We start from the raw sequence: 22,726 nt of genomic DNA on the forward strand, positions 1-22,726 counted from the left end.
CTCGATGTTGCAGCTGTAGAACCTTTTGAGGATCTCAGGACCCATGCCAAATCTTTTTAGATTCCTGAAGGGGAATAGGCTTTGTCGTGTTTGTTGTTGATGTGGACACCAAGGAACTTGAAGCTCTCAACCTGCTCCACTACAGCCCTGTCGATGAGAATGGGGCATGCTCGGTCTTGGTTACGTTGAGGGATAGATTGTTATTTTGGCACCACCCGGCCAGGTCTCTGAACTCCTCCCTATAGGCTGTCTCGTCGTTGTCGTTGATCAGGCCTATCACTGTTGTGTCGTCTGCAAACTTAATGGTGTTGGAGTCGTGCCTGGCCATGCAGTCGTGGGTGAACAGGGAGTACAGCACGCACCCCTGGGGAGCTCCAGTGTTGAGGATCAGCGTGGCAGATGTGTTGCTACCTACCCTCACCACCCGGGGGCGGCCCGTCAAGAAGTCCAGGATGCAGTTGCAGAGGGAGGTGTTTAGTCCCAGGATCCTTAGCTTAGTGATGAGCTTTGAGGGTACTATGGTGTTGAACGCTGAGCTGTAGTCAATGAATAGCATTCTCACACAAGAGTTCCTTTTGTCCAGGTGGGAAAGGGCAGTGTGGAGTGCAATAGAGATTGCATCATCTGTGGATCTGTTTGGGCGGTATGCAAATTGGAGTGGGTCTAGGGTTTCTGGGATAATGGTGTTGATGTGAGCCATTACCAACCTTTCAAAGCATGGCTACGGATGTGCTATGGGTCTGTAGTCATTTAGGCAGGTTGCCTTTGTGTTCTTGGGCACAGGGACTATGGTGGTCTGCTTGAAACATGTTGGTATTACAGAGTCAATCAGGGACATGTTGAAAATATCAGTGAAGACACCTGCCAGTTGGTCAGCACATGCCCAGAGCACACGCCCTGGTAATCCATCTGGCCCCGTAGCCTTGTGTATGTTGACCTGTTTAAAGGTCTTACTCACGTCGGCTACGGAGAGCGTTATCACACAGTCATCCGGAACAGCTGATCTCTCGTGCGTGCCTCAGTGTTGCTTGCCTCGAAGCGAGCATAGAAGTGATTTAGCTAGTCTGGTAGGCTCGTGTCACTTGGCAGCTAGCGGCTGTGCTTCCCTTTGTAGTCTGTAATAGTTTGCAAGCCCTGCCACATAAGACGAGCGTCGGAGCCGGTGTAGTATGATTCAATCTTAGCCCTGTATTGACGCTTTGCCTGTTTGATGGTTCGTCGCAGGGCATAGCAGGATTTCTTGTAATCTTCCGGGTTAGAGTCCCGCACCTTGAAAGCGGCAGCTCTACCCTTTAGCTCAGTGCGGATGTTGCCTGTAATCCATGTCTTCTGGTTTGGATATGTACGTACAGTCACTGTGGGAACGACATCCTCAATGCACTTATTGATAAAGCCAGTGGCTGATATGGTGTACTCCTCAATGCCATCGGAGGAATCCTGGAACATGTTCCAGTCTGTGATAGCAAAACAGTCCTGTAGTTTAGCATCTGCTTCATCTGACCACTTTTTTATACACCGAGTCACTGGTGCTTCCTGCTTTCATTTTAGCTTGTAAGCAGGAATCAGGAGGATAGAGTTGTGGTCGGATTTACCAAATGGAGGGCGAGGGAGAGCTTTGTACGCGTGTGTGTGGAGTACAGGTGATCTAGAATTTTTTTCCCTCTTGTTGCACATTTAACATGTTGATGGAAATTTGGTAGAACTGATCTAAGTTTCCTTGCATTAAAGTCTTCGGCCACTCTGGGTGAGTGGTTTCCTGTTTGCTTATTTCCTTATACAGCTGAGTGCGGTCTTAGTGCCGGCATCTGTCTGTGGTGGTAAATAAATAGCCACAAATGTATAGCTGAAAACTCTCTCGGCAAGTTGTGTGGCCTGCAATTTATCACAATATACTCTACTTCAGGCGAGCAAAATCTAGAGACTTCCTTAGATTTTGAAGACCAGTTGTTGTTTACAAATATGCACAGACCGCCCCCCCCTAATCTTACCTGAGTGTGCTGTTATATCTTGCCTGTGCAGCGTATATCCCGCTAGCTGAATATCCATGTCGTCATTCAGCCACGATTCCTTGAAACATGGGATATTACAGTTTTTGATGTCCCGTTGGTAGGATATTTGTGATCGTACCTCGTCTAATTTATTGTCCAATGATTGCACATTGGCGAGTAGTATTGACGGTAACGGCAGCTCTCCCACTCGCCTTTTCCAGGTCCTGACCAGGCATCCAGCTCTTTGTCCTCTGTACCTGCGTTGCTTCCTCTTGCAAATAACAAGGATGTCGGCCCTGTGGGGTGTTTGGAGAATTGGAGAATGTCTTGTGCATTCTCCTTGTTAGCCTTGCAATAACCAAGTGATGAGACACATAGCCCTCTATATTTAAATGTTTCAGGTACACTCAGATAGGTGTCTGCGTCACATACAGTCAGAAACCACTCACAGAGGCACACACAACTTGCATTTCTATGACCATCGGACCCACCTCCGTGTTCACCATTCATGGAGGAAGACCACAGAACCACAGACATTAGGTTCCTCCCTGCCACAAAACCTTTTCTTTCTCTCTGTTAGAGTGGAACGCTTATGGAGAGATGTTTTGAGTGCTGTGACATGTCAGTACTACACCTTGCTGCACAGTTTGGAGGAAGAAGGCTACCTTGACCTGTCGAATTCTATCCACCTCTGTGTGGTATATGTTTTCCTACCTCGTCTGTGAGCAGATCTGCAGCATTTCACAGAGAGTTGGAATAATCACCCTTTAAGTACAGAGGCGAACCTGACACCTCACCAGCTGTTGCCTTAGCACTACACAACTGATTCAAATGATCAACTCATCATCAAACTTCAAGTGGTATTTATGTATCCATTTGTGATCTGGTAATGTAAAAGTCTAATAGTGACATTATCTTCTATTGTTTGTCCTCAAGTGTCTGTTTTTCAGCATAAAGTACTCTGTAGCCTCCAGGTGAGACTACACACACACATATTCCTGTTGAACACAGTCTCTTTAACTACCTTATTTTCTCAATAACAGTCTCTCTCCTTCACTTCATCCTTCTGCCCCTTCTCCCTAAATCCTCTAGGTTATATCAGCTGTGTTGGTGAACCCCTCCCGCATCTGAACTGGCTGACACAGAGGGCACAGCATGGTCATAGGTGAGAGTATTATTAAAGAGATGCTTTACATTGACATACAGATAGAGATGTAGTAGTCCCAGAGTTAATGATCCAAGGTCAGTTTTACATTTCACCTCCTGATGATTATGATGACTGACCGTGTTAGAATAAAAAAAACAAAGCTTAATCACGCTCTCTCTCTATCCACCTGTCTCTCATCTGCAGGTATGTATTGTTGTGAAAGAGGAAGCCAGTCCCATCATCGCCACCTCAACCGCTCTTAAGATAACCTTCGGGCCAACTGGGAGCCCAAGGCTGGTTAGAAGACACTGCAAGATACATTATTTAATTGTGATGAACTGAGAGAAAATTTGGGTAGCACTGTAATTCATTAATCACATGTTGTCTTCCCTGCTCCTCTATTTTATCTCTTTCCTTTTCTGTATTCTACACCTCTCTCCTCACCTCCTCTTTCTTCCTCTTTTTTTTTATAATGCACACCATATGTGCATTGTAGAGATTGAACTTGTATTTATAATATAATATTACAATTATAATATCTATAATGCATGTATTATGTATTTATAACACCTGGATAATGAACTTTCAATAAAGCATTTCACATTCTTCACTGGTTGAAATTAAGTATGTCATTGAAATACTACACCTACACCTATTAGATATGCATAGGAAGTGTAGTGTTTGACTTTTTTTCTGTTTATATGAATTACAAATCAGCCTTTACTTAAATCATGTTTCTAGTCTATTGCATAGTTACAATGTGCAATCATTGATGTCCCAGGAGCAGGAGTGGTAAACACTGTTGAAGTGTATAACTGTAATACATACATGCAGAAACAGCATCATTAAAATGATGTAGTTTGATACACCTGATATTGGATATGACTGAAAAAGAATGTCTCACAGAGATTCATACCTGATCCGCACCTTTACTTGCCAAGGAAGAGTACATGATCAGTAAATATATTCAATGTACAGGCTACAATGTGGGGATCTCATGCGTGTTGTTAGGTTCTAATTTTCAGAGTAAATGACTCAACGGACACGAGAAAAGCTTAACCAACTTTAATTTTACCCAAAGTATTGATACAGCTGGATTCAGATAACACATGTGTCCACCACAAGTATATATACTCCAATTTAGACACTCCTTCTCTCCAATCCTTACATCTTTTATGGTCCAACAGGAAGAAGAAGTAATAAACCGTTCTGTCTTCCTTAAGGTGACCTGACCTCAACCACCCTTGATGTCTATTCCAAAGCTCTACACCCATATCACCTATAGCACTCCAGTGACTTCCTCCCGTCCACCCAGCACATTCCAAGGCCATCTGTCTCCTACAGATAACCATTAACTTCTGATGTAACAACCATTCTCTATCACCCCTCAGATACTATAGTATTACTTCTGATCTATCATGTCTCTGATCTATCAGCATACCACTGCTGGCTTGCTTCTGAAGCTAAGCAGGGTTGGTCCTGGTCAGTCCCTGGATGGGAGACCAGATGCTGCTGGAAGTGGTGTTGGAGGGCCAGTAGGAGGCACTCTTTCCTCTGGTCTAAAAAAATATCCCAATGCCCCAGGGCAGTGATTGGGGACACTGCCCTGTGTAGGGTGCCGTCTTTCGGATGGGACGTTAAACGGGTGTCCTGACTCTCTGAGGTCATTAAAGATCCCATGGCACTTATCGTAAGAGTAGGGGTGTTAACCCCGGTGTCCTGGCTAAATTCCCAATCTGGCCTTCAAACCATCATGGTCACCTAATAATCCCCAGTTTACAATTGGCTCATTCATCCCCCTCCTCTCCCCTGTAACTATTCCCCAGGTCGTTGCTGCAAATGAGAACGTGTTCTCAGTCAACTTACCTGGTAAAATAACGGTAAAATAAAATAAATAAATAAAATAGTACAGCAATGTTCAAAGTTGAACCCAGAATCCAACAGTGGTAATAACTACAGTACATGTACAGTTGAAGTCTGAAGTTTACATACACCTTAGCCAAATACATTTAAACTCAGTTTTTCACAATTCCTGACATTTAAGATATCCCTCTAGTGGTGTGGGGGCAGTACTTTGGCAAAGTTGGTGGGGTTATATCCTGCCTTTTTGGCCCTGTCCGGGGGTATCATCGGATGGGGCCACAGTGTCTCCTGACCCCTCCTGTCTCAGCCTCCAGTATTTATGCTGCAGTAGTTTATGTGTCGGGGGGCTAGGGTCAGTTTGTTATATCTGGAGTACTTCTCCTGTCTTATCCAGTGTCCTGTGTGAATTTAAGTATGCTCTCTCTAATTCTCTCTTTCTTTCTCTCTCTCGGAGGACATGAGCCCTAGGACTATGCCTCAGGACTACCTGGCCTGATGACTCCTTGCTGTCCCCATTCCACCTGGCCGTGCTGCTGCTCCAGTTTCAACTGTTCTGCTTGCGGCTATGGAACCCTGACCTGTTCACCGGACGTGCTACCTGGCCCAGACCTGCTGTTTTCAACTCTCTAGAGACAGCAGGAACGGTAGAGATACTCTTAATGATCGGCTATGAAAGCCAACTGACATTTACTCCTGAGGTGCTGACTTGCTGCACCCTCGACAACTACTGTGATTATTATTATTTGACCATGCTGGTCATTTATGAACATTTTTGAACATCTTGGCCATGTTCTGTTATAATCTCCACCCGGCACAGCCAGAAGAGGACTGGCCACCCCTCATAGCCTGGTTCCTCTCTAGGTTTCTTCCTAGGTTTTGGCCTTTCTAGGGAGTTTTTCCTAGCCACCGTGCTTCTACACCTGCATTGCTTGCTGTTTGGGGTTTTAGGCTGGGTTTCTGTACAGCACTTTGAGATATCAGCTGATGTACGAAGGGCTATATGAATAAATTTGATTTGATTTGATTGAATCCTAGTAAAAATTCCCTGTCTTAGGTCAGTTAGGATCACCACTTTTTTTTAAAAATATGAAATGTCTGAATAATAGTAGAGAGAATTATTTAATTCAGCTTTTATTTCTTTTATCACATTCCTGACAGAGCTGGTGTAACTGAGTCAGGTTTGTAGACCTCCTTGCTCGCACACACTTTTTCAGTTGTGCCCACACATTTTCTATGGGATTGAGGTCAGGGCTTTGTGATGGCCACTAATACCTTGACTTTGTTGTCCTTAAGCCATTTTGCCACAACTTTGGAAGTATGCTTGGGGTCATTGTCCATTTGGAAGACCCATTGGGGTGGCAGGGTAGCCTAGTGGTTAGAGTGTTGGGCTAATAACCGCAAGTTTGCAAGTTCAAATCCCTGAGCTGACAAGGTACAAATCTGTCGTTCTGCCCCTGAACAAGGCAGTTAACCCACTGTTCGTAGGCTGTCACTGAAAATAAGAATTTGTTCTTAGCTGACTTGCCAAGGTAAAATAAAAATAATTTTGCGATCAAGCGTTAACTTCCTGACTGATGTCTTGAGATGTTGCTTCAATATATCCGCACAATTTTCCTGCCTCATGATGCCATCTATTTTGTGAAGTGCACCAGTCCCTCCTGTAGCAAAGCACCCCCACAACATGATGCCGCCACCCCCGTGCTTCACAGTTGGGATGGGGGTGTTCTTCGGTCTGCAAGCCTCCCCCTTTTTCCTCCAAACATAACGATGGTCATTATGGCCAAACAGTTATATTTTTGTTTCATCAGACCAGAGGACATTTCTCCAAAAAGTATGATCTTTGTCCCCACGTGCAGTTGCAAACCATAGTCTGGCTTTTTTATTGTAACGGCTGTCAATGTCGTTCTCCTCCTCAGACGAGGAGGAGCATGGATCGGACCAAAATGCGGAGTAGGAGGTATTCATGATTTTAATGGCAAACCAACAAACACTACAAATTAACAAAACAACAAACGTGACTAACCTGCAACAGTCCTGTGTGGCCCAAACGCTAACACAGGAAACAAACACCCACAAAACACCAGTGAAACCCTGGCTGCCTTAGTATGACTCTCAATCAGAGACAAACGATACACACCTGTCTCTAATTGAGAATCATACCAGGCCGAACACAAAACCCCACATAGAAATAGAAAACATAGAGTGCCCACCCAACACTCACGCCCTGACCAATAAAGACATATAAAACAAGAGAAAACAGGTCAGGAACGTGACATTTATGGCGGTTTTGGAGCAATGGCTTCTTCCTTGCTGAGTGGCCTTTCAGGTTATGTTGATATAGGACTCATTTTACTGTGGTTGTAGATACTTGTGTACCTGTTTCCTCCAGCATCTTCACATGGTCCTTTTCTGTTGGTCTGGGATTGATCTGCACTTTTCGCACCAAAGCACGTTCATCTCTAGGAGACATAACGTGTCTCCTTCCAGAGCGGTATGATGGCTGCGTGGTCCCATGGTGTTTATACTTGCGTACTATTGTTTTTACAGATGAACGTGGTACCTTCAGGCATTTGGAAATTGCTCCCAAGAATGAACCAGACTTGCGGAGGTCTACAATTATTTTTTGATGTCAAGCAAAGAGGGACTAAGTTTGAAGGTAGTCCTTGAAATACATCCACAGGTACAACTCCAATTGACTCAAATTATTTCTATTAGCCTATCAGAAGCTTCTAAAGCCATGACATAATTTTTCTGGAATTTTCCAAGCAGTTTAAAGGCACAGTGAACTTAGTGTATGTAAACTTCTGACCCACTGGAATTGTGAATAAGTGAAATAATCTGTCTGTAATCAATTGTTGGAAAACCCACTTGTGTTATGCACAAGGTATATGTCCTAACCGACTTGCCAAAACTATAATTTGTTAACAAGAAATCTGTGGAGTGGTTGAAAGACGAGTTTTGATGACTCCAATCCAAGTGTATGTAAACTTCCTTCCGACTTCAACTGTATATACGACTTGCATCCTTGGCACAATAAAGTTATTACATTCTACTCAGTCCATAGGCTTCATTCATGCCATTCAGACTTGAAGTCGATACAACAACTATGATAGCTGAGGTTCATAGATAGGTTCTGAACTAATATTCATACCCAGCGTTTTAGAGTCCATACATAGATCGGCTACATACTGTAGCTAGCTGCACATCCATAGGCATACAGGTATTTTTATCCTCCACTACACAACAAGCAAATAAATAGTTAGCTAGCTATGTTACTTCAGCTGCATTGCATGGCAAAATAAGCAAGGCAAGCTTACACAATTGTACATTCAATTCACAGTAAATGCTTTAGCTATCTAGATTCTTTACATCCACTGTTTCACAAGACGACAGCCTGGTTTGCTGGTTTTCTCAGGAGTCCCTAAAACATTAAACAGCACGAATTCCAATTTCATACTCATATCATAACACTAGTTAGCTAGCTGGCTAATGTGAGCTAGTCAGCTAACTTGCTAAATAGCAATTTTTGTAAATTAACTTCATGACAAAAAAGTATGCACAATCTCTACATTAACATATTCCTCTCAATTGTAATTTTTTTGCTTGATTCGTTTTAACGTTATAATTACTTACATTTGCTTCCACCATAATATTTTGTCAGCCATCTTTGCAAAGAAAGTCACCAGCAACGGATGGCTTGCGTCACATTCATCATTGGAACCACTCGATTTGATTGATCATATAAAAACCTTGGGACCCAAATGCATAATAAGTGCTCTAACTCCCCCTTGCGGTGGTCTGGAGCAATGAAGCCATAGCGCTGGGTACCTCTAAGTCCCCGGGTATAAGATCACAACTTTTAAAGGAGAAACCACTGTAGTATTGGGGAAAGTACTGGAATGTTTTAATTGTAGGGGTGCCCATGGAGCTGGAGATCAGCAATGTCCCGTGCGAGAGAGGCAGGTTGAGGTTTCCAGGGTTAGAGTAGTGCAGAAGTTGTCATATGCTGAGGCAGTGAAGAAAGTAGAGGAAGATGGGTTAAGGGGGAGGAGTGGTGAGAGTAGTAGAGACATACCAGTAGAGAGGAATAGGCCAAAAAGTGATATAAGTTGCAGTAAGATTGGATTTTTAGCATTTGTAGCAATGGTTATCAATTGTACTGCATGGATGGATCTGAAGTCTCAGAAAATTGAGGTTGTGGTGGCAGCTGCAGAGAGGTATTTGAGTGTGCGAGACTTGACATCAGAAGAGTTACAGGGTGATGGCATGAGGTAGAGTAAATACATTTAATTAGTGGAGTAGGGTGGTGTTCATTTTATTTTAAGTAATTTTGATATGAGTGAGTGTAGTGTTAGATGGTAGGGCATTTATTTTGTACATTGTACACATGTCAGAAAGGGAGTTGTACTCCAGTCTTAGTAGGTGTCGGTAATGCAACAAATTGGATGCCAACCGCCTTTAAATCTCATCGAATAAGAAGTACACGGGGCAATAAATAACGTGAGCCAGTTGCACAGACCCGCATAAAAGCGCGTTTAAATCAACCAATAATCGAGCGCGTTCCACGTTTGCACTTTCACAACCAATCACGGGTAAGCTTTGTGAAACTGACATTTTCAAATTAGATATTTTGTCTGCACTGTGGTTGTGTCGAGCAGAGAAATAATATTTGTTTTCCCCCATTGCCTTTCATTTCGGAAACGATTAGCTACATATTGCAGAGACGAGTGAGGTAAGATTGGCATTGCTTGAATTAACGTCCCTAGTTTTAGGTTGGTGTTTCATTATGCGTTTAACTAGCCTGGTAAAGTCGAGCCGATAGTTTACGTTAGCTAACAGTAGCTAGGTTATAAGACCAGCTGTGAAGTGTCGTGATGTTACAATACACAACTTGCGAGCTAACACCTGCTGCCTAACGTTAGTAGGTTACCTAAGGTAATTAGTTACCTAACTAACGTTACGTTAGATAACAGCAGCACAGTTACGGTTCACTAAAGTTCTGAACGCCGGTGTTGTACCGAAAATCTCCCCCCGTCAGAACCCCACCCCCACCTTTTCGCGTTCTTCATTGCTTCGTCTTGCTTGCTAGTTGAGATTTCTGCTCTTAACTCCGCTGTCAGTTTAGCCTACATTTCACTGATCTTAGAAAGCGTTTTTGTCGGTTTGGCCAATTGTTTCAAGTGTATGTGGCGGTTCTAGCTTGCCGCTGACCATGTCGCCCGTACCTAAATCCAACACTGATTTTTGTATACATCTATAAATAAATCTCTCCCATTACTTATTCGACTAGTGTTTTTGAAAGTGTAAGGATAAAAATTCAGCCATAGTAGTAATGAAATGTGTATTGCTTGCCAACATGTTACTCCCTCTATGTTTTAATTTAAAACGCATACATTAATTATTAATTTCGTTTGCCTATCATGACGTGAAGTTTGTTCTAATATAAAGTATTTGACTGATGGGTGCCACGAAGTACTTGACTCTAGCCACAAAATTAAGGAAATTAGAGGGGGGGATAATTCTGGCAGGGGTGGAGATCTTCGGCACAACACCAAGGTCCTCTACTCTGACAATTATTCTTCTGAATTACTAGACACGACCTCTGTTTAATCTTATCTAGTCAGTATTGTAAATTAAGCTATGTTTATTAAGCAGGGCAATCCCGTTGGCTATGTTTATTAAGCAGGGCAATCCCGTTGGCTATGTTTATTAAGCAGGGCAAACCCGTTGGCTATGTTTATTAAGCAGGGCAAACCCGTTGGCTATGTTTATTAAGCAGGGCAAACCCGTTGGCAACTTTTATTAAGCAATCAAACCTGTTGGCAATTTATAGCAGGGCAAACCGGTTTTGGTGATTTTTACATATCAAAATGAATCAATCGCAGGACGTCTTGTCACTCATCTCTTTTTTGCCAGATCAAGTACAATGCCAATGGAAATTACTCTGAACATACATTGCATTTGGAAAGTTTACAGACTCCTTGACTTTTTCAAAATGTTTCCTTTACAGTCTTATCCTAAAATTGATTTGAAATAATTCCCCCCTTCAATCTAAACACACTATCCCATAATGACAAAGCAAAAACAGGTTCAGAAAATTTTACAAATGCACTCAATTACAAGCTGGACAACGCAGGAGTGGCTGTGTTCTTAGGGTCATTGTCCTGTTAAAAGGTGAACCTTTGCCCCATTCTGAAAACCTGCTCCAGAGCACTCAGGACTTCATAAGGATCTCTTTACTTAGCTCCATTCATCTTTGCCTCTATCCTGACTAGTCTCCCAGTCCCTGTCGCAGAAAAGCATGCTTCACAATTTGTCTCGTTCACTTTAGCTTGTAAATATCCACACTCACCGAAAATTACATTCGGTAGCTACTAACTCTGCTTGTATTATAAGCTGTGTTTCCCGGTCTTTGCATTTAGTTTGTCAACATTTATCTAAGCTTGTTAACATTTAGCTAAGTGTGATAGTTATTTTCACACTTTTTTTTTTTTTTTCATTGTGGTAATAGCCCCTATGAGCTTTTCCTTAGTGCCACCTTGTGTGATATGCTGGTAATACTGTAAATCCTGGGATGCGAGAATAATGGTATAACAACGTGAAAATCTGCTTACCACCCAAGCCTACTTTAAACATTAGTTTACAATGGCGTTGTACTTAATCAGGCAACTGCTGAATGACTCAATGTGATTTGACTTTGATCTACCAGAAATCATCAAAACGGTTTTGCCCTGTCTACAACTGTTGGCCAGTGTTGGAATCTGGCTTGTTTTTGTCAAATGACAAAATGCATGCAAACTAGTCTATGTCTTCATACTAGCTGTCAGAGAAATTAATATTTCTGACTAACTATTCTAGCTAAGACCCTTACAATTTTTTGTTGTTGCAATGAATATGTGCAAGTGTTCTCCTTTCCAACAGTATCAACTAGGTTATCATTTTGAAGTGAATCCACACAAATCATCATGGGAGACGACAGTGACTGGATGAAGTTACCAGTCGATCAGAAATGTGAACACAAGGTGACTAATCAGTTATTCTTAGGCATATTCTGCTCCTTTATGGTCCCTTTTGTGATACAGGTTGAAGGTTGGATTTCAGTTGGTTGTGGGTAATGCACCATAAAAGCAAATTCACAACATTAGCTTGGCTTTATAGCTAACGTTACTCTAGCACCGTTCCACTTTTAACCCCTTATTGGCCCTTCTTGCTGTCCCAGGTATGGAAAGCCAGGCTGAATGGGTATGAAGAGGCCCTGAAGCTCTTCCAGAGGATTGATGATAAGAGTCCAGAATGGGCCAAGTACCAAGGAATCATCAAGAAGTTTGTGACGGACTCAAACTCAGTGGCCCAGCTCAAAGGACTGGAGGCTGTTCTGGCGTATGTAGAGAATGCACACGTGGCTTCTAGGTAAGGGGATGGAAAAATACGAAGTATTGTGTAGGACTAGATTATTATGAATTAATAATACAGAAATATCAACTCCACTTTCAACAACTCCAACGAAATTGCCTGTCTATGGTGTGGGAAGCGCTGACTCGCTGCCCTTTTCTATTAAGACATCTGCTGGTTACTAACTGGTTTATCTGTCGACTAGAACTCATGACTAAAGAGGCTTAATGCATAGCTTTTATTTTTACCCATAAGACTAGGAGTAAAATGTCCCTAGGGACCAATATTCTACTCAGAGATGTTTTGTGGATACGGCCCAGGGAGTTTTTCCTGACCAACTAGGCCTATGACCTGGATTATTTCCTTCTGGTCAGGTAGAACTCCTGGATCCTAGTTCTTGTGAAATAGATTTACTATTTTTGTTTTAACTTATCTATTGTTGCTCTACAGGACGGTGGGTGAGGTGTTGTCAGGTGTGGTGTGTAAGGTATTCAACCAGCCTAAGGCGCGGGCCAAAGAGCTGGCCTCAGACATCTGCCTCATGTACATAGAGATTGAGAAAGCCGACATTGTACAGGAGGAGCTCATCAAAGGATTAGAGAACAAGAACCCTAAAGTAGTCGTCGCTTGTGTGGAGACCATACGCAGGACACTCTGGTGAGACGCAGTAGAGAATGAATGTGTTCTTCTCCCTTATCCTGGATAAGCACTAAATAATGGTGCTTTTAAATACTGGTGATGATTGAGGAGACGTGACATGTTGGATCTTTTACCAAAGACTACACACGCCCAATTTTGGGATTAAGACCTGGTTATGTTTTGCATGTACCACCTGCTTTGATTAAATGTAACCCAAAACAACAATGAAACTTCATGAATGTGCTTGTCTGCTTCCTTAGTGAATTTGGATCGAAGACTGTGACCCTAAAGCCCATAGTTAAAGTGTTGCCAAAGCTGTTTGAGTCCAGAGAAAAGGCAGTCCGAGATGAGGCCAAACTGCTGGCTGTGGAGGTCTACAGGTGGATCAGGGACTCACTACGACCTTCTCTCCAAAACATCAACTCTGTACAGGTGAGGGTTAAGGGTTGATCCAAACATGGTATTTCATCATTACCTGAATGAGAAGAGCGGATCAGCGTTGTTGCTGTGCATTGGAAAGTCTTCCATGAAGATGTCTTTGAACAGTGTTTTGGACAGATTCTCCCAGGAGATCTTTGCTGTGGTGCAGGCTTTCCCAAACTCAGCCCTGGGGCCCCTCCTAGGCGCATCCACTCTGCCTGTGTATATCTAAGCCAGTGTCTCTCTCCCCGTATGTCCCCAGTTGAAGGAGCTGGAGGAGGAGTGGGTGAAGGTGCCGTCGTCGGCCCCCAGACAAAGTCGTTTCCTACGCTCCCAGCAGGACCTGAGGGCCAAGTTCGAGGAACAGCAGGCCGTGGCAGGGTCCGACGGAGACTGTGAGGACGTAGCAGACTCTGCTCCTCAGGTGGACCCCTATGAGCTTCAGGACCCAGTGGAGATCCTCTCCAAACTGCCCAAAGACTTCTACGTGAAGATTGTAAGCACACACCTTACTGAGCATGGCCGTTAGTTGGGCGGTATCCAGATTCTCATATCGTCATACCGTCCTTATCCTGGCATTTATGGTTTTATTGGTTTAGTACACATGGGTGCGCCAATGCACTACACTAGAATATACACAGCGTAGTCATTTGCTAATACAACGCCTTCAAGTAAGCATTTTACATCACATCCATTTCTGAGGTGTCTTTTTTCCATCTTTCATGAGTGCTAGGATTGGCTTTATTCATACGGCAGTGGATAACTCAACATAATTACCTCCTGAAAGTATGCTAGCCATTTACTTATATGAAGGTCATGTGGTGGCAACCAGCGCTGAGAGTTTATTATTTTTTGGCAGGAGTCAACCCAGCCAGCCAAACTTTTCGCTCTTTCTCATTCAGCTGCATACCTGTATCATCGTTATGCAACAGCATAATTGGTTCTAGGGGTACAGTCACGTCCGAGAGAATATACAACACTTTCCTCCAATTTATAATCCTCAGGACAATCCCATAGCATATATTTGTATATGCTAAGTGAATTGAGGTTACAGGGGTCACAGTAGGGGCTTTGAGCCTGTTTTGCATGAAATAATTTTGCTGATTTAAAAAATAAAGATCTGTTTTAGGCTAAGGTTCTAACATAACAATGTGGGGAAAGTCTAGGGGTCTGAATACTTTCTGAAGGCTGTGTGTATATAGAAGAATGTCATCTGCATATACAGTGGTTCTTACTTTAAACGTTTTGACTTTATGCCACAACCATTTTTGGTAGATGGTGGCAGATTGTGGTAAATTATGTCATTGCACCACACTATCACAAGGGGGAGTTAGAAAGCTGATCTATCGGTAGTCTAAACTGGCACAAATTTACTGTCTTTTCGTGTTTTCAGTCAGAGTTGCTCTTCTCTGGCACTAATGCCCTGAGAGTACAATGGGGGAGTTACACTTGACACGGAATGACAGTCCAGCGAGGATTTGTCAGCATAGAACTGCGTGACTCATTTATGGGGATATGATATGAGGAAGATTTCATCAGTATAGGAGAAGCAATTACGTTCTGATGTTGTGCTATAGGCTTTAGCGACAATGAATAACGTTGGGGATACATAGGAATGGATTTGAGTGTATGCCATTCGTAGAAACCATCGCACCAGGGTTAGCATAACACACAAACCATATCGCTAAAATTATTTATCAAACCAAATTTCTCCAAGTCCACAAAGTCCTGTCAAAAGCCTTCTCAGCTTCTAGAGACAGCACACTGTGTCCTGCTGTTTTGTTTTAATGTATTACATGCATTAATCAACTGACATTGTCAACTGCAAGGTGGTGTTTCATACAACCTGACTGGTCCATTTGAATCAACTTTTCCATCCGTAACGCCAATACAAGATATCAGATGATAATTTGCACAATCTGTGATCTTTCCCTTTCTTTGGCAGTAGAGGGCTCCCGAGTGGCGCAGCGGTCTTAGACTGCATCTCAGTGCAAAAGGTGTCCCTGGTTTGAATCCAGGCTGTATCAGATCCGTCTGTGGTTGGGAGTCCCATAGGGCGACGCATATTTGGCACAGCGTTAGCCGGGGTAGGCCGTCATTGTAAATAATAATTTGCTCTTAACTGACTTTCCTAGTTAAATAAAATAAATGGAGATTAATGCAGAGTTGGCATGCTCATGGTTATTTTTTTTGTCAATGGCCGACTCCAATAATACGTTCCTAAAATGCCCCAAAAATGTAGTGACACTTCAGGTGGAATGACATTCGTCCCAAGTGACTTACCCTTTATTTTTTTCCTTTCAGTGCTGACTCTAGTTCTTCTGAGAGCTTGGCTCAGATCTGCAGATTGCTTCTTAAACAATATGGACAAATCAAGATTATGTTTAAATTGCTTGCATTTGTCTAGTTCCAACTGGATAGAAGATTTGTAAAAACACAAAAGTTGCATTAATTTCCTGTGGAACTGAATGTAAGCCTTTTGACAGGGTCTATAGAAGTACAAGATTCACTTTGTTTAAATTAAGGCTAGAAGCCTGCTTGGTTTGCTCCCATTTAAAATAATAGTTCTACCTCCCTCTATGCATGAACTCAGCTCTCTTTTTAAATCATTCAGTTCCAGTTTAACCACCTTCAAATCATTTACATTATTTTAGTAATTCCTTTTCAGGATCTTTTCAAGTGATTTAAACATTTTTCTCCAATAACTTGATTCTGTGATTTTTGGCTTTGAGGTGAGGCGCCAAATATTATGTAGTCTTTGATAAACCCTTTAGTAGCCATCCATGTATCGTCCACATCCCTTTTAAGCCCCTTGCCTCAGTCTGAATGCGTTTCACCTTTTCTATTAGCGCTCAAACTGATCCCATGTGGGTGTCTAACTTTTTTTTTGTTGCAAGGTAGCAACTTGTTCCCTCACTCCTTGAATTGCTGCACCAATAGCACATGTAACCACCGCCTCCATCTGGTCTTGTTCAGCTAAAACTAGCATCAGTGTTAACTTCAGTTTTCTGGCGTTTAGTTGCCATTTTGGTGTGCAAACCAATGTTTCTTGACCCTAGACTTTCCCACTGACATTTAAACTAGAAAGTATAAAAAGTTGACGTAAACCTGAATAGAATGAGGAATTGTCGGCAGGAGCTTCAGTCTTCTGACCTTTGCGTTTTGTAGGTCATGTGAGCTGGTGTACATGCTGTTTGAGTCTTGAGTCGCTAGGGCAAAAGGCCTGCTTGCTCTGATCGTAGATGGCGGAGGAGCAGATGGGCTGACAGGTGAAAAAAAAAAAAAACAAGGACATCAAGATGCTTTATGTAATTTGTGCTTAGCATCAGAATTTTGTGCTGGTTGCACTTTTCCACTCGGATAAGAATTTTTGGTGTAGCCAGTCTACTTTTCTCTTGTAAATGTTAAATTAACTTTAAGGAAATGTAGCTGACTACTTTCTTTTTATGATAAACAGAAATATGATGGAAACGCATTGTTTTTGCAAAAGGACCTTGCGTGCTCATTACTTGTGGCTGCTGGCCAAATAGTTGTACTTCTGTTGTCATCTGATGAAATGCAGCTATTTTTCTGCCTAATGTGTTGTGCTAATATATTTTCTGTGAAGGGGAAACTGTAGTTGCATGTCCCTGATCACTATTGATGCAGAAACCACGTGGCTTTCAATGTAAAATGCGACCCCTGGTCTCTACATAGCTGGACTCACCTGCTCCTGCTTTCTCCCGTTGTGCTATTTACAAGCATACGTGATTGTAAGCTTCATAATGTGACTGGTAAAGTTATGAACGCAGTCTGCTTCATCTAACATATTGCAAAATTTGACTGCAGGTATTTAAAGTAGGTCTAAAATATGACTTTTTAGTTAACTTCAAATAGTTTTGACTGTTGGAAAATCCATCCCGTGGCTATTTTTCCAAATATTCCCAAGCCTCAATGGCCCTGTCCGGATTCCCATACTTGTGGCCTAAATAGTAGGGCAAAATGTTTGCCAGGATGGCGTACGCATTTTGGCTTTTCATCTAATATGAATTCACTCCATGCTCTTGAGGAGTCGAATCTTCTTTTGACAACCGCTAATAATCAGAAAGAGATGGGCTGTATCAAAATGAATGAATAACGGGACACGCAATAGTGCATTTAGGTGACATATTTGCAGTATGGGTGAGCCTAGTATGTTATTTGTTGCGTACTGCATAAATGTTTACTAAACAGTACATTGTCAATAATGTAGTAGCGAGATAGATTTTGGGCATGGCCTGTCTTCACAAGATCACATCTTTCCTGCGCAAAGCTTACACAAACTAAAGCTGTGGAGCCGATACTCAATTTGTCATTGTCGTGTATTGGGTCTGTGACCGAGTCTCCCTTTGTCACTGTAGGAGGCAAAGAAATGGCAGGAGAGGAAAGAGGCCCTGGAGTCCTTGGCGACGCTGGCTAAACACCCCAAACTGGATAATGGCGACTATGGAGATTTGGTTCGAGCACTCAAAAGGGTAGGCAACTCTGAGTAAAGTTGCAGTATCTATACAGTGCACTGACTACCCATTTAAACTCTCAATTGTTTGTCTACTTGTAGGTCATTGGTAAAGACACCAATGTCATTCTGGTGTCGCTAGCTGCAAAATGCCTGGCTGGATTGGCCTTCGGTCTCAGGAAGAACTTTGGGACGTATGCAGGCAATGTAAGTTCTCCCTTTAGACTGTTACTGAGAAACTAGAGATGCTTAAGATATTGCTTTACTGTGTAAGACTCTTCACCGGAAACGGTTTGTTGATCTCCAATGTTGACAGATTTGGTTATTTTAAAATGTTTGTTTTCCTTAAGGTGGTGCCAACTATTTTGGACAAATTTAAGGAGAAGAAACCTGCTGTGGTCCAGTCCCTGCAAGAGGCAATCGATGCAGTCTTCCTGACGGTGAGTAGGAAGATTATTCCAACTGATTATCCTTTTGGTTCATAGCTTACTATGCACTTTAAATCTGTCAATGCTGTGTGAGCCTGTGTTATTTTTTTATTTTCTTTTTTTTCTTTTTGGGGGGTGGATCAGCCTAATATTGCGGAAAGAATGTTGCTTCCAATGTAATTGTCTGCATCATTTCCAATCCCCCATATTTTTGGGGGTAAATATATATATCCATTCACGTATGCATACATATACACATATATACATACACATACCTACATAGACATACATACTTTTTTAAAAGAGTATACCTTTATTATTATTCCCCGCAAACCCTACCACCGATCCCCCAATTGGAGTAAACTGATAAACATTTCTGTTTTTACCTTCAATTTATACATCTTATACACATTTTACAGACACAGTCTACTTTATAATAGTTCTCTCTTGTTTGTTCTTAGTCCTTCCTCTATTTCTGTTGTCCATCCAGTTTGATTTCCACTTGTAACTGTGCTATTTCACAATAGCTCCGCACCTATACACATTTCACAGATCCCGTATGCCCTACATTGTTTATCTTGTTATTAGTCCCACCCTTCAGCTCCACTCAACCTTTCCCATCTATCTTCCAACATCATCCATTTCGGATTTTTATTTGCCATATATTTTTCAACTGTGCTGTGATGCTTCACAAAAGATTTGAATCTTCCCATTCTCATAGCTTCCACGGATTGTAAATTAAAAATAAACATTTTTGCTAAAATAATTATTATATTATTGATTGATTGACTATGGCTTTTCAAATCCCCCAGTATTGCTATCTGTAGCGTTAGTTCTACGCAAATGTTGCAATTCTTCAACCATTCCTGGACCTGTGACCAAAAACGAGCTACATGCGGACAATACCAAAATAAATGGTCTAATGACTCTGCCTCCTCACAGCAGAATCTACAGAGCTGGGAAGATTGTATCCCCCATATATATATAACATTCTATTAGTTGCAAGAATTTTGTACAATAATTTAAATTGAAAAATTCGAAGTTTTGAATCCGGCGTTGTTTTGCGTATCAATTCATAAACCATGTGCCATGGAATGGGTACATCGAAAATCTCTTCCCAACTATTTTGCAATTTATATGGCACAGCTGTAAGTTTTTTTTGGTCCTTAAATGAAATTGGTATATGTTTTTATTTATCACACTTTTCTTTAACCATTTGTTTTCTTTAATATAAGGCCGACCTGTGTTATTGAAGGATCTGCACCAGTATCTCTTGGGCCATAGATCTCAACACAAAGTATAGTTGACTGTTATGTGAAATCTGTTTATGTAGCTGGTCTCTCCGCTCCTTTGTATAGGCCTTGTGCTAATCAACAGTTATTTTTTTTCCTTTCTATAGTTGTCATTTGAGAAGCAGATGTATGCTAGTCTAGATGGTCAATGCATGTGATTATCTGTGGGCATGTACACCGCATTTCCTTCACTTAGAATTTACTCCAGCTTTTTAATGTGGAGCGATGTTTAATTTGTCAAATGTAATTAACTCCATTAGAGGAGCAAATTCAACCTTGATCTATTTTCATTGGTAAGAGTTAAGCTATTTGCTTTTTGCATGGGTCTGAAGTTAGCCAAATGTCATTTGTGTGATTTCCAAGAGGACAGACAAGCCAGCATATCTTTCATATCACTTTACCTACAAATTGTTAAAGGGTAAAACAAAAAAAAGTGAAATAGAAAAACAGGGTAATGGTCTGATTTTTGTTCTCTTCAGACCACTCTCCAGAACCTGAGCGAGGACATGCTGGCTGTGATGGACAACAAGAACCCGTCCATCAAGCAGCAGGCCTCTCTGTTCCTGACCAGGTGTATCCATCTTTCGACTCCTTCCACCCTGCCCAAGAGCCTGCTCAAACCCCTCTGTGCTGCCCTGCTCAAGGTTGGTCTCACCCATCCTGTAGGTCTCTAACTGTACATGTCTACTGGGGGAAAATATTATGTGAACATGCAATGTTCAGAGTTAAACTTCACAAATGTTCAGAAAATAAAGGAATCTAAGGTTATTGGTTGATCGGGTGAAGTATTATACAGCCCCAACATAGGGCTGGGCAATATGGCCAAAATATCATATGTATTTTATGTTTTGAATAATACAAGTTCTAAATTTGCTTTGAGAAGTTTGTGACCCTAGGGTGGCAACACATGAATTCAATGGTCTTTCTCCATTCTGATTGTTTTATACTGTTCAACTTCAACCCAAAATAATTGATCAATTCCTGCACTCATTTGAGAATTTCCACATTGCTATGTAGGGCTGCATGATATGGGCGAACAATCTAGGCATTATTTTTAGCCAAACACTTTGCTGAACTGTTGTAATAATGGAGAATGATTTTTCTATAGTTAGAACATAGTAGTGGGGACTTTGAATACAGTGTTTTGACATGACAATGAAAAATGCCAGGGAGAAGTAAGTTATTGTAACAGGGTACGAACCTGTGTTTCCTAGGGGACCCTATAATCTTTGGCTACATTGAAAGTTTTCTCTTAGCTACTTCATGTAGCTAACATATTCATGCTTTGCGTAGTCCTCCTTGTTTTTAAGATACTCTTGCACAAACATGCAGATTTAGGTCTACAGCATCGCTGAAGTTTAAATGCTGTATAGCTAATAACAATTGCTCTGACTCAGCTAGCAAATAAACATACTAATTAGCATTAGCGGCTAACACAATTTTGGTCAAACTTGCTATGAAAAGACATACTAGCAGTTTGCAAATATAAGAAATAAGAGCTAATAGTATAATCAATGACCACTAGTGGATTTATATTAAGAAGAAAAGTGAAAAGCATTGTCAACAATGTTGCATGTGCTGCATTGACCATGCACACTAAATGCAAGTGTCATGTTTACGGAACAATAAATGCACTCCTTGAGGGGCGGGGCTAGGTCTGTGGAAAGCGGCATGTTTAGAGTGAGCGGAGCAAGATGACTCAATGAGCGGAGTAAACTATAAAAATGGACGTTACACACGGTGTATCCCATTTAAACAAACCAAACATTTAAATACCGTTATAGAAGGTAAAGTGTAAACCCAATTCCGGTATATTGTAAAATACGGTATACTGCCCAGCCCTACCCCACAATTATTTCTATATATCCCCATTTGAATATGGCTCTGTATGACATTGTGGGTTGTTTCTTCATGGCAGCAAGTGAATGACCCTGCTCCAGAGGTGAGAGATGCTGCGATCAAGGCTCTAGGCACGGCCATGAAGGTGGCGGGAGAGAAAGCTGTTAACCCCTTCCTAGCAGACCTCGACAAACTCAAGGTTGACAAGGTGAGGTGTATGTGTGCATATACATACAGTTGAAGTCAGAAGTTTACATACACCTTATCCAAATACATTTAAACTCAGTTTTTCACAATTCCGGACATTTAATCCATGTAAAAAATTATCTTTTTTCGGACAGTTAGGATCACCACTATTTTAAGAATGTGACATGTCAGAAGAAAAATAGTAGAGAAATTTATTTCAGCTTTTTATTCTTTCATCTCACTCCCAGTGGGTCAGAAGTTTACATACTCAATTAGTATTTGGTAGCATTGGCTTTAAATTGTTTAACCCGTCTAGGATGAGGGTGCCGCTAGCGGCACTCCCCCCCCCCCCCCCCCCCCCACCCCCACTGAAAAACCAGTGCCGCGAAATTCAAAAAAAATATTTTTTGACAATATTTAACTTTCACACATTAAAGTCCAATACAGCTAATGAAAGACACAGATCTTGTGAATCCAGCCAACATGTCCGATTTTTAAAATGTTTTACAGGGAAGACACAATATGTAAAGATGTACATCTATTACCTAAAAACACATTAGCATAATCCACCATCTTTTATTTGTCCACCAACACCAGTAGCTATCACCAATTCGGCTAAACTAAGATATTTATAGCCCCTAACCAAGAAAAAAACTCATTAGATGACAGTCTGATAACATATTTATGGTATGGGATAGGTTTTGTTAGAAAAAAGTGCATATTTCAGGTAGATGGCATAGGTTACAATTGCACCCACCGTCACAAATGGACTAGAAAAACTATATAGAGCAACGTGTTTACCTACTTACTAATCATCAAACATTTCGTAAAAATACACAGCGTACACTAATCGAAAGACACAGATCCTGTGAATACAGACAATATTTCAGATTTTCTAAGTGTCTTACAGCGAAAACACAATAAATCGTTATATTAGCATAGCACATAGCAGCCCAGCATTGATTCTAGCCAAAGTGAGCGATAACGTCAACATCGCCAAAATATATTAATTTTTTCACTAACCTTCTCAGAATTCTTCAGATGACACTCCTGTAACA

The 22,726-nt window shown here is 41.5% G+C and overlaps 1 protein-coding gene across 2 annotated transcripts in view; it reads left to right on the forward strand.

Moving 5' to 3' along the window:
• Positions 1-9,619: 9,619 nt before the first annotated feature.
• LOC129854016 (cytoskeleton-associated protein 5-like) overlaps positions 9,620-22,726 on the forward strand; it is a 90,172-nt gene continuing 77,065 nt past the window's right edge. For both annotated transcript variants that reach the window (XM_055920613.1, XM_055920614.1), the window contains exons 1-11: positions 9,620-9,730; positions 11,920-12,020; positions 12,218-12,408; positions 12,841-13,047; positions 13,290-13,461; positions 13,712-13,945; positions 17,829-17,942; positions 18,026-18,130; positions 18,274-18,363; positions 20,123-20,287; positions 21,562-21,690. In XM_055920613.1, coding sequence (XP_055776588.1) covers positions 11,964-12,020; positions 12,218-12,408; positions 12,841-13,047; positions 13,290-13,461; positions 13,712-13,945; positions 17,829-17,942; positions 18,026-18,130; positions 18,274-18,363; positions 20,123-20,287; positions 21,562-21,690 — 1,464 coding nt within the window. In that variant the 5' untranslated portion in view covers positions 9,620-9,730; positions 11,920-11,963. The remainder of the gene's footprint in view (positions 9,731-11,919; positions 12,021-12,217; positions 12,409-12,840; positions 13,048-13,289; positions 13,462-13,711; positions 13,946-17,828; positions 17,943-18,025; positions 18,131-18,273; positions 18,364-20,122; positions 20,288-21,561; positions 21,691-22,726) is intronic.

This window comes from Salvelinus fontinalis, chromosome 4, assembly GCF_029448725.1.
Source record: "Salvelinus fontinalis isolate EN_2023a chromosome 4, ASM2944872v1, whole genome shotgun sequence".
NCBI classification, from domain to species: Eukaryota; Metazoa; Chordata; class Actinopteri; order Salmoniformes; family Salmonidae; genus Salvelinus; species Salvelinus fontinalis.